The 12523-nt window shown below is 45.2% G+C and overlaps 1 protein-coding gene across 1 annotated transcript in view; it reads left to right on the top strand.

The window, feature by feature from the left end:
• COL20A1 (collagen type XX alpha 1 chain) overlaps positions 1-12322 on the top strand; it is a 52947-nt gene extending 40625 nt beyond the window's left edge. The window contains exons 29-40 of the mRNA XM_027790337.2: positions 2144-2197; positions 3177-3272; positions 3792-3845; positions 4192-4245; positions 4590-4643; positions 6123-6194; positions 6900-6935; positions 8259-8325; positions 8891-9079; positions 10426-10503; positions 11308-11463; positions 11962-12322. Coding sequence (XP_027646138.2) covers positions 2144-2197; positions 3177-3272; positions 3792-3845; positions 4192-4245; positions 4590-4643; positions 6123-6194; positions 6900-6935; positions 8259-8325; positions 8891-9079; positions 10426-10503; positions 11308-11463; positions 11962-11975 — 924 coding nt within the window. The 3' untranslated portion in view covers positions 11976-12322. The remainder of the gene's footprint in view (positions 1-2143; positions 2198-3176; positions 3273-3791; positions 3846-4191; positions 4246-4589; positions 4644-6122; positions 6195-6899; positions 6936-8258; positions 8326-8890; positions 9080-10425; positions 10504-11307; positions 11464-11961) is intronic.
• The last annotated feature ends 201 nt before the right edge of the window (positions 12323-12523 follow it).

Here is a 12523-nt window from a genome sequence, read left to right as displayed (position 1 = left end):
TCCACCACGTCCCTGGGCAGCCTGTCCCAGTGCTGGGCCACCCTCTGGGGAAGGAATTTTCCCTAATATCCGACCTAAACCTCCCCTGGTGCAACTGGAGGCCGTTTGCTCTTGTCCTAGATGCCTCCTCGCGCAGGGCGAGGCTGAGAGGTGCCCTTCAGATTTCAGATGCTGATGAAATGGGGAGATGGCGAGGTGGCAACGCAACAGCTGCAGCTGGGAACAGGCTGAGCAGTTCCTGGTGCCACATTAATCCTCTTAGGAGAGGAGGACGGGTCACCCTTGGTGCCTGCAGAGATTTCATGGATTGGAGGCTCTGAAATTCTTTGTAAATGAAAAAAAAACCAACAACAAAAACCACCAAAACCAACCCACCACAAAACCTTCCTATCTGGTTTCTGTGTTAGGTAGGAGCCTTCTAACTGTTGGAAGGGGGGTGGGGAGATGGCAGTGAAAAGAGAAAGGGGAGACACTGCAATCCTGTCTGTCCACAAAGCTTTCTCCCTTTACAGTGAATGTGCCCTGCAAGAAAACCCTGAAGAAAAAGAGGGGCAAGTGATAACAGTCTTTAAGTATGTAACATGCTCAGGGATAAAAGGCAAATGCAATATTTTGCGCTATTCATCATGGACACAGGAGAGTCACCGTGGGCTTAAATTGCAGGAGAAAATATTCCAATCAAACACTAGGAAGCAGTTATCAAAAAAGTTTGCTTTTTGAAAGTTTTGGGGAAAAACATTTTATTTGCACAAGGCAGCTGAAGCCTGACAGCGTGTCCAGAGCACTCCATTTCAACAACTCCGGGAGCTTTTCTCCTGGAAAATAACCATTTAGTAAACATTGGCCTCCTTTCTCAAGTGCACAGGTTTCAGATCACCTCTTGCATTACTGTGGTTTAACCGTGAATTCAGTTCCACGCTTTGCAAGGAACAGTGCTTCATTGCCGAGTAATTATGTGCTCATTCTGGTGGAAGTTTAATTAACAGCACACTCCGCTATCACGGTTTGCTTCAATATCCTAAGTGCATAATTACCAGCTTGCATTGCCCCGTGGTTTAAACATCGCTGCAGTATAAGTCTTTAAAAAAAGCAGGACTCTCTTACGCATTAGAGAAATTACGGTTTTGACACATAACCTTACCCTCATGCCACTAAACCCTTGATAATTTGCTGCAGTCACAGGAGCACTCATTGCTATTTTTAAAACTCCAGTTAGCAGGGCTACGTCCCACCTTGTATTTATCACTGCCCTTAATGAGTGTTTTTTACCAGGTCCAGCTGACTTCTGAAATGAGCTTCTGGGCATTTCTGAATGCACCTTTCCCCAAGCTGCCTTCCTGTGCCTTTTAATTCAAACCCATCGTGTTTTTTAGATTCAAAAATAGCAGCTTCCAGATTAAGATCACATGATATTGGTTCATGCCAGAAGACTGGTTTCTTCTCTCCACCCAGCAGTTCTGCAGACGCAGAGCTAAGCCAGGTGTCCCCAGAGCTGGTGGCTGTCCCCCACCTCAGCACGGGTTTGTTCTCTTGGGACAAGAGCATAAAAGCCAGCGTAGTCCCAAAGGGCTGTGGATGGGAGCACCACTCCTTTTTCTTCTCAAATGTCTTCCCAGGCTCACACGTGATGTGTCTCGGCATGGATTCTCTGCGGGAGTTGGAGGGAGGAGGTTGAAACTGCAGCTTTCCCTGCTGGGGGCGAGTGCAGTGCACCCACTGCCCGTCACGGAGGGGCTGTGCTGTTCCTCCCTTCTCTTTTCTACATTTGCTGGGTGACTTGATTCATTTTCTTCTTGTCTCCATTTGCTGCGAGCTCTCTGGCACAGGAAACGTGTGTCACTTCTTCACTGGTGGTGAGGGCAGCGAGGTGCTGGCACAGGCTGCCCAGAGCAGCTGGGGGTGCCCCGTCCCTGGCAGGGTTCAGGGCCAGGCTGGACGGGGCTGGGGGCAACCTGGGCTGGTGGGAGGGGTCCCTGCCTGTGGAGCATGATGATTTCTAAGGTCCCTTCCAACCCAAACCATTCCATGGTTCTGTGATTCCCTGTGCATAGCCAAGTGCACCAGCTTCTGTCTCCTAGGCTCCTGGTTACACTGCAATAAAGGTGACAACATTCCTAATGGCAGCTTTGTGTCCTACTGGCAGGGCAGCCCTGGGAGAAGAGGACCACAAGGGGAGCAGGGGGAGCCAGGACCCAAGGTGAGTCCTGACACTCAGCACTACCTCTGGCTTTGTTTGCTTCAAGCTGCGCCAGAGTTACGATGCAGGAGTGCAGACTCCTCTGCTAGTGCAGCTGGATGTGTTCATTCCTGGTCTGGGCTGGACTCCTTAGGCTGGGGACTGTCTCACTGTGCCAAGCAGAGCCCGAACAGAGCTTTAAGGACTGATGCATTGAGGAGGATGGGTTCACTTATCATTAATTAAATGCTCAGTTGGGCTTTGGAAATTGAGATGATGAGCCTGATTACACTGAATTAATGCCATGTACGTGGTCAGCAATGTTCTCTGAAAGCAGCCTTGCTGGAAAATGGTCAGTCTTTGTGCTGTTCTGTGATTGTGGCTGCCAAGCCTCCAAACCAGACAGATTGGTGCTGCTCTGGGGCAGAGCAGAGTGAGGAGTGAAGCAGAGCAAGAACCACGCAAAACCTTCAGGAGCAGTCCTGAGGTGAGCATGAGGAATAGCCGGGTATGGATCCCCAAACCCTGGTCTGTAGCAAGCCCTGGTGCAAGCGTCTGATCAACACAGGGCAGAGCCAGACCAGCCCATTGGTCCCCTTCTTTGGGATAACATCTGGGAAAGCAGCATGGTTACAGGGGGAAGATGCTAGGGAAGGAATGAGAATGGACGCAGATCTCAGCTGTGGGTTAAAAGGAACATTCCCTTTTGCTCTCTGGCCACCTTGAATAATGGGAATGCCCTGCTGCTTGGGAAGGTGAATTGTGCTTTGCAAAGCACCTTCTGCAGCTTTGCTGTCTTCTCCTGTAAAAGATGCACCAAAACAGACCTAAAAGGCAAAGGCAGCTGAGGTTACTAAAGACCCCCTCACTGCCCTGGATGATGTCATCCTGAATCCTGCAGATGGTTCATGCTGACCCGGGTCATGCAGTGCAGCCCATGTGGAGAGCAGGCGCTAATTGCTTTCTTTCCTTATGTTTGATTTCTTGTCTTTGGCTTTAGGGTGAACCAGGCCCACCTGGACAAGTAGGGCCAGAGGGTCCTAGTGGCCAGCAAGGCTCTCCAGGTTCCCAAGGAATCACGGTTCAGGGTCCTGTGGTATGTGATCTCTTCCACTGCCTTTTTTTTTTTCTGTCACTTGCTCTTTGCAGTTAGAACATGTCTCAGAAGTGAGTGTCTCAATAAAGCCCCCAAAACGTATCTATGTGTTTACATCATCCTTGCTAACAGCTGGACAGCTGCACTAGGGAGAGATGGTCTTTTTTTTTTTTTTTTTTTTTCTTCATGCTGACAAACCCATGCATTTAGTCATTCTGGCAAAAGACTGCTTTTGTCCAGACTCTCCCTAATGAGCCTTTAATGAAAACAGCCCAGTGGAGTATTCAAGCATTTTTCTTTGCAATGATCGTCATTGCTTGGCAAGGAGCAGAGGTGGAGGCTGCTGCGTGCACGCCTGGGATGGCAGAATCCCCATGCACATGCTGTACATGGCTGTAAATTACCTTGTAGCACTGCAGAGAGCAGCAACAACCTAGGACGTGGATGTGGAGCAGGAGGATGTTGTTTGCCTTAAAGGGTGCTGCGGTGTGCCTAACTGTGCTTCTGTTCTAATCCAAGGGACCACCGGGAATTAAAGGAGAGAAAGGAGACACTGGAAGTCCTGGCATGCAGGTACTGGTAGACACCGTTCCTTCTAGTTGTTGAAGATATTTGCCCATTTTTCCCAGTAACTGCTTTGAGTGAGACTGAAAAGCCATAGAGTTATTACTGTTGCCTACTTGGAAACTGCCTTCTGTTTTGGAGTGTCCTCACTTTCCCCAGGGAAACTGAGTCAGTTGGTGCAAGAAAGACCTATCTGGAAGCTAGATATAATGGAATTAAAAGTGGGATAACAGCGATTGCTCTGTTTAACGAATAACTGTTTCCTCTTCCATCTTTTTCTGAAGTCCCCCGTTACAAGATGAATTAGGGCAATGACAATCAGATACCAACTTCACCCAGCAATTCTGATTTACAGGGCATTCCTGGTGCGCAGGGAGTTCCGGGCAAGGATGGTCTTCAAGGTGCAAAGGTAAAGTACCTTTCCTCTGAGTTTTCATGCATGGGTGCCTAAAATCCTGCTGTGATCATACCAGCAGAGACCTGAAACATTCAGTTCTCCTAATGCACTCAGTGCATAAATGAATAGTCTTTTCACAAAGTCAGCGGGATTAGGGAGAAAAAAATATTAATGTGGCCATCTTAGGTTTGGCCAGATTTGACCAGGTGCCACCCTCCTTGCCTGCTTGGCAGATGCATTTTTTTACCCATTCCTAGCAGGCTTCTGTTAACAGCAGCACATGGAAAAAACACCTTACTGCTTACTAGGTCCCTTTGAATCCTCTCGTTAATAAATGACTGGATTTGGCTTTGCAGGGGGTGAGGGGACTAGAAGGCACAGCTGGGCCTCCAGGACCTCCTGGACCAAGGGTGAGTACTCGCTGTGCTGTGTATCGAAATCTCTTCCTCAGCAGGGGCTTGTGGTTTCTGCTAACTAGCTGTCACCCAGAGGGGCGAGGGCAAAACCCCTTCTTGAGGCATCACAGGGAATTCCTGGCACATTGTCCAGATGTCCCCTTTCCCTGCCACTGTCAGGGCAAGAAGAAAAAGCTTGGCTGCTTCTAGCAATTTCTGGGGAAGCTTTGACCCAGCAAGAGGCTGCTTGTTCTTCTATTTTTGCTTTTCTGGTGCTACTGTTTATCATCTGTTGGTTGAATTTGAGGTATCTGGGCTTGTTGGACTGAGATCAGCAGGAGCTGCAGGATGCAGGCAAGTGTGAAAGGTTTCTCCCCACACCATTTTCAGGATTTGCAGCCAGGGCTCTATGTAGATAAATGTATTTGCACTCTGTTGTGCCCAGGAAGGCAGAACCTTAACATTTGTTGATTTACATCCATCTGCTAATCCAAATGCATCACAGCCCCTTCCAAGCTCTGTGAAACATGAGCTTCACGTGGGAAGATGAAACAAATTTGCTTTGAGGTGTTGGGTGGTGGATCTGGTAGTTACTGATGCTTGCTGCTGAACTATAGGGAATTTGGCAATCCTGAATAGTGTAAGATGGAGATTGCTCACTGCTGTCTTTGCATTAGACCCCACGGTAGTTGGGCTGAAGTTAGGTATTTATGGCAGCTGAGGTTGAGTTCGGCTTGTCACTTTGACTTGCTCATCCTGGGAAGATGTGGAGCTGCCAGGGATGAACCTCAGCTTTCTAAACGTGAGGAAATCACTGTAGCCTTCAGAGCAGGCTTTGAAAGCTGCACTGGTGCTGCCTTGAAGATTTCCTTCATTTTTGCTGATCAGAAGAGTTGCTAATCTCCATTGAACTTAAACATAATAGCTGGAAAGTTATAAAAAGCATTTCTACTGGTGGTTTTTGGCTTATTTTTTCTTCCCTTCATGGCTCCAAAGGACACAGAAACGTCACAAAGAGGAGCTGACCAAAGAAGGCACTTCCCATTCTCTAAGCTGTTGTTGTGAAGTATTAGAGGAAAACACAGGTCTTAAACGAAAAAGAAAGCAACAGCATGGTATTAGGAGGCTGAAGAAAAGGGTGATGCTCTAAGCTATGTCTAAATCTGAATATGTAATGAAGGTTTTAAAGCCTGTAGGGTAAAAATCACATTGCAGTTTGTTGGGAAAACTCAGCTTTTCTGTCTTGACTATAATTAAGACAGTAATAGGAAATGATGTGAACATGACTCATACATGATATACTCTTAACATTGGACTCATGGCTGGACGAGGTACTGACACAAACCTTAAGGCTCCAATGCCCTTCCTAGAGTCCTCTAAACAAAAGCTGCTGGTGCCCCTGGAGCTGAAGGGAGATGTCAGCCTTGAACAGAAAAAGAAGAAAGTTAGGAAGTTACTGGAGTTTTATCTGTGTCTTGTAATTACTGTCTGCAGGGTTTCCAAGGAGTGACAGGCTCCCGAGGCAGCAGCGGAGAGAAGGGACCTCCAGGTGACGTTGGGCCAACAGTAAGTTTCTGCTTTCGGGCCTCAAAGAAGGTCAAGATGTGAAATAATGGAGTGGAAAAAAGCTGTTCCTACAGCAGTTCTCCCTCAGAACTTTTTTTCACAATTTTTCTCCCTCAGAAAATTTTATTCACAATCATCCTTCTTAATAAGATGTCTGGATATGCAAAGCCCAGGCCACTTAGCTGATGATAAAGCATTCAACAAATCCCACCTCCCCTTGCTCTCTGTAGATTCACAAGCTACACAAAACCCAACATGCCAACAAAGTTCTAGTGTAAGATTCTAGAGTAAAGCAAGAGAGTCCATTCTGAGCTGGAGTCCTGAGCACTGGGCTCCTAGGGGCAGCTGCAGGTCTAGATGTCACAGTTATTTCTTCTTCTCAGATGTTAAAAGCCACCTGCTATGTTGGGAAATCTGTTCTAAGATTGCAGTTGAGGAATTTCTGCATCCCCATTGATAGTGCTTTATGCCACTGTTCCAGAAGCTGCTTTATTATTATTTTTTCTTACAAAAGAGACCAAAAGATTCCTATCAGCTTGAAGCTCTTCTAGTCACTGTCATGAGGTCAAGGAAACGATCAGTTTGGGAAACAAACTTCGTGCTCCATGTCCCACTAATGTCACCCACATCCCCATGGATTATTTTTTTTTCTCTCCTTTTCCTTTCCCTAGTCTTTTCTTTTTTTTCTCTTTTATTTCCTTATAGGGGTTGCCAGGTCCAAAAGGAGAAAGAGGAGAGAAAGTAAGTTTTTTCTGGTACTAACCAACAGTTTCACAGTATCCCACACTAAAAAAAAACAAAACCAAAAAATGGATGTGGTAATCTGCTTGCAAGTTACGCTTACAAATACAAACCGGACCTTTCTAGTGTTGAGTAACTTCGTGTACCTGTAACTTGTTGCCTTTCCACTCACCAGCACTGGCTACGCCGGTGGGATGTAAAGAAGGCTGCAGCAGTCAGGAGTTCCTTAGTATCAATTGTAGCAATGAAGAAGAAATACCAGCTGAAAATCCATTCTTTGCTGAGACTTGGCTTCACAGAGTTGTTCTTTTTTTAATGTAGTGCATGAGGGGAGACTCGTTGGTAACGGTCCCCTGGTATGGCCCAGCACAGAGCCTTTGAAGGCAGGAGAACCACGCTGCCTGTGAAGGTTATTTTGTTGTGAGAAGTTGTTCTCATCCTGTCTTTTGGTTAAAAACAAACCCCGTGTCTTTCCAGGTGTCCGAGTGCTTTGCCAAGATTAATTTATGTGAATTAGGCTTCAGCCAGGGGTGAGGTGCTTCTGTCTCAAGTTAATGCCTTGGTTTATAATTATTAACAACATTCTCCCTCCATTTCTTTTTCTATACTTTTTTTTTTTTTTTTTTGCAGTGGAACTTTAATTTTTCCCCTGTCTTGAGTGTTGTGCTAAGCTTTTTTTTTTTTAAGTCTGGGTAATCTGCACAGTGATCCAGCCAGAAATGTATATTTTATAAACATTTTTGGAAGGGTGCAGTGTGTTAGTTATGAAATTTCACAGCTACAGTCGATGTTTATTTCTAAGCAGCTTTTTGCATTTTTATCACTTTTCCATACTTCACTAAAACTTTTTAAAGGACCACTAATATATGATTTATTCAGAATATTGTAATGGTAAGAATCAATATTCATAAAAGATTTAAACAAAGATAGGATGTTGTAGTATCTGATCATATTAGATATTTTACATATCACAGAACACTGAGCTACAGACTTAGCATCCTTTTTGATAAAATTTGAGAGTGAAATTTACTCTCCCTTTCTTGGTAGCTTTGGTAATTATTGAGATTCAATCTGGGCTTTTTGATGTGCAGGAGAAAAGCAATTATTGATGTTTCCCAATTTCAATTTTATGGCTTCAGAGCTTTGTGATAAATAAATAAAGTTGCATTTCACAGTTATTAATGTCTCTGAAACTCAAGCTGAGGAAAAGAATGGGTAGAAAGCTATCATGTATTATGTTATCGATCCTTTCTAAAATGTATTAATACTTCCTTTTTCTTTTTTTTTTTTTTTTTTTTAATTTAAAAAACTGTTTCACTTTAGGGGGAACCACAGTCCTTGGCCACAATTTACCAGCTTGTTAGCCAGGCTTGTGAGCGTATGATCCAAAGTGAGTATAAGCAGCCCAGCTCCCGAGGGGGCTCACACCCCCCCAGCAGTGGTGAACAACACCAGAGGGGAGACAGTATGAAGCTGTGGTGACCCAGGGAGCTTCTCCGCCCTGTGCCGTGCGGAGCACCATGCAGAGCAGATGTCCCATCACAGGCTGTCAGGGCGATGCTGGTTTTATTGGGTGGCATCAGCACAGAGACCTAGGAAACCCTCTTGCACATTGCAAAGATGCCTTTATTTCTTAAATGGAAAAGTTTGAAGCTAATTTGAAAGAAATTATTCTTTTGGTGATTTGTGCCGATTCCTCCTGAGGCAGGGTGCTTTTGGGAAAGCCCTGTGCTGTGATGCACGAAGAGAAGCGGCGTTTCGCCCAGGGTCAGGCAGCAAAGTCATGACTCAGCTGCCCATCTTCTTCTTCAGCCTCTGGGTTTCTCAGTTTGGATTGACAGCTTTTTAGCACTAGCTGATCATTCTAAATACCTTTTCAAACAACATCCTTTGATTTTGTCTCTTTTCTGAAGCTCCCAACCAAGGAACCATTCTTTTCTGTCTTGCCTTCCTAGCTCATGTGTTGAAATTTGACTCATTCATTCATGAACATGCCAGGAAGCCAGTTCCTGTTTGGGAAGAAAGGTTAAAACCTGGAGAACCAGGACCACCAGGTCCTCCAGGTCCCCCTGGAAGCAATGGAGAAAGAGGAGAAAATGGCATTCCTGGGCAGCCAGGCAAAGATGGATATCCTGGAGAAAGAGGTATGGGCAGAAGCGTTCATAAGCATTTTTTACTATAACCTTGATACTTTAACTAAACATTGTAGTGCCTCAAGCAGTACTGTAAAGATAACCCATGATATTATCTCATTTCATTGTTATTTCCTTTTGGACTTCTGTCTTCTAGGAAGAGAAACGCAAGTCAAACAGCTCAAAGAGAAGGGAGAAGACAGAAGCAGCTCTGTCTTCTTCTGTCTTCTGTTGCAAGCTCTGCTTTGAGAGGAAGGCCAGTTTGCTAGGATGTGTAGGTTTTGGGGAATAGAGAGTTTAATTTTACAGGGCAGGAGGTTTTCCCTATGGAAAGGCAAAAGAAACAGCCATTTTCACAGGATGAAGGCATGGTGGTGGAACAGATCACCTCTGGGCAGAAATGACGAGTCTTGGAAAACACTGAAGGGAAGGCATGAGGCAGCTGAAGCATTATTGAAAGTGGAAGTAGGTTTCTGGAGCAGTAGTTTGAACAACAAAAGCCTCACACATGACTAAAGAAATAGATTAATGTAATCTCAGAAAGCGGCATCAGTCATTGCACATGAATGAGTGAATGGTGGGAATATGTTTTGCTTGGTTTTGCAGACATTTCTCAGTGGCTCAAGTAATTGTCTGTCAAAATAAAATGAAAAACATTGGTTTCAGCAGTGTCCTAACACCTCTAAGTGACTAGAGATCTTCTGTTTAACATCCTAGTCTGGCACTGTTCAGTCATAGCTGGTATCTGCAAAGCTTATCAAAATGTCACCTTTAAGAGAAAACGGAAGGAACAACCTGCAGATGTTTCCAGTCTGTCCAGTAAGGAGATGGGAGAAGACAGGTCTCACTGAAAAACAAACTTAAGGACATGGCTGATTGAAATACTTTAATCTCAAAAATACGAAAAATGGTATTTTCTCAAAAAGCACCTGTTGCTCTGAGACACACTGGCTTTGTGAACAATTTCATACAAAACCAGAAATCCTGATATACCAGCACCAGTCAAAGAGATGGCTCAGCTTTGTGACTTGTCTGATCCATGTGAAGGGCGTAGGGGTGGACCTCGCACCCAGGCCAAAGCACTGACACCAGCACTATGAATTTCTCTGCAAAAAAACTGTTTTCACCCATATCAGGCTGCAGATCAATGCTAGTTGGAGCCCTGTTGATCATGGGCAAATCACTACCCTGGAAAAGAGAGTAGGTGCCCAGACAGAGTTAAAGGAAATAGATATTTCTCTGCACGGCCAAGGGCTTTGACTCCAACATCTAAGAGCCTGTTGGGGAGGCTGCAGGAGCATTAATTCAGGGTGAAATGCAAAATGCCATGAAGTGACACCTCTCTTTTCTGTCACCAGGTGCCCCAGGGCCCAAAGGAGAAAAAGGGATGTCTGGAGCCAGTGAGGAAGGGATCCAAGGTCCCAGAGGCAGAACAGGTAGAGTGAATATAACCTCTTCACATTACCCCAGCGGTGCCATGCGGTGCTCACCAGCTGTCAGATTCAAAGTATCATTCAGCCTGAGGACCACTGTGGTAGGGCAGACTGACCTTCCCACTGATGGCAGCATCCTGGATGGTTCCTCTCTGCAAAGATGTAAGAGACTGCTCCAGGCAGTTTCTTCCCTCTGGTACCCAATCCTAGGTAATGATGTATTTTAATGACCTGCAGCATATCCAGGGAGTTTTAGTTTTGCTGCCTTTTTGCATGCAAGACCAGATGCTCAGGGGATAGAAGCTCTGAAAATTCAGCTCATGACACACAAGGGTTTTTGAGTAATGTTAGGATTTGGTGTATTCCTCCATCCTGATCCCTGTTACTTGGAATCAGTGGGAGGTTTGCCACTGACGTAAGCAGGCACTATCAAAAGAGTGAGGTCAAACATATTCTTCTATATTTAATTTTTTATAGTTGGGATGTAAAGACAAAAAAAAACAACAATGACTCTGGGATGGATCTTGGGGTTAGGGTGATTTTCTGCACTGACGTGTAGGTGGACTTCGGATTCTCATAACCAGGCTCCATTTTTAGCCAAGCTGGGCACCCTTAAGGTCAAGAATAAGCCTTCTAGTTACTGGGATTCAGAAAAGGTTTTCCAACTGGCACACCCTATTTTTTACCAAAATGAGGAAAAAATACTCAGAAAATTAACCACCATGTAGGATGGAAAAAATATACATGAAGTATTACACTGCAGCAGCTAAACTAGATGTGCTACAGCTTACAGTGCTTCTTCTTCAGGCCCACCAGGAGAAGTTGTGCTGGGGAAACCAGGTCCGAAGGGTTACCCTGGGAATGCTGGTCCTCAAGGTTTTCCTGGTGTCAGAGGACAGCCTGGGCAGTCTGGATATCCAGGAGGCTGTGATATCTCTGGATGTTATGGGGCAGGCAGAAGAGGTAAGTCCCAGCTATCTCAGTATAAAAGTGATGATTTTGCAGCTCATTTCTGGTTACTTCTCTTAAGCCAGGCAGAGACCTTCGCTCATCCTTCAGGCACTGTCAGTCCTGCAAGAGCCCCCTTTGCAAAGCAATCAGGATGATTCATGTGCAATTCATATGGATAAATGCCAGTTCAATCGACTGCTCTTTAGCTGCCCTCTATAGATTAACACATAACTGCAGCAGCTGTCGATCAGGTGGGGTGATCGTGGGGCCATCTTCAGTTCTTAATGTCCCCAGCCATATTGCCATGGTGGACAGAGAGGAGCAATATCTTAGTTAATACACACACATTCCATGGAGGCTCAGTTGTACAAAGTCCTGGGCGATGAAGAAAATCACTGGCACTGAATAAAATACTTACAAGGGAAAGCGTTAATTCTGTGCCATTCCTTCTCAGTACTCGACACTGATTTATTCATTTGCTCAATGGCCTCATCTCCTTTCCACACACAGATTTCATCCCCTGATGGCTGGTGCGGAGGCAGCTGAAGACATTGCTTTGCTCTGGAAATCTCTGGGTGGAAGCTCCATGCACTCCAAGAGAAGCAGCAACCTGAACACCAAATGTGTTGTCTGTGTTTTTTTAATGCCCCATCATTTCATTATGGACGAGTCATTCAAACACCGAAGGCACCGACCCAGCCAGTGTTCAGATGACTCATCTGTCTGTTTTTCAGCCCTGGACATCTGCAGTGTTCAAACTCACATTGCGTGTCCCACAGCAAGACAAAGACACAGTCAGAGGTGCAGGTTGACAGACTTGTAAGAAAAAGAATGTATTGAAATGCTCAGAAAATAACAGATAATTTTTGTCCATTTGTCTGCTTGTTGTTTATTTTTTGTCACTTGTTATTCTGGGTCCCCAACACAGAGAAAAACAGCACCTCATGGCCAAAGATGCAAATCTACTGGAGCAAAACTGCATTTTTCTGTTGGCTGCCAAGGTAACAAAGTCTAGCACCTTTCTGACTGTTTCTGCTTTTGGCAAAATGCTGATGGCTCCCTTGAGGGGTAT

The sequence above is a fragment of the Falco peregrinus genome, chromosome 9 (genome assembly GCF_023634155.1).
Source record: "Falco peregrinus isolate bFalPer1 chromosome 9, bFalPer1.pri, whole genome shotgun sequence".
In the NCBI taxonomy this organism is placed as follows: domain Eukaryota; kingdom Metazoa; phylum Chordata; class Aves; order Falconiformes; family Falconidae; genus Falco; species Falco peregrinus.
The sequence above is the reverse complement of the archived record's forward strand: the minus strand, read 5'-3'. Positions and strand labels throughout refer to the sequence as shown.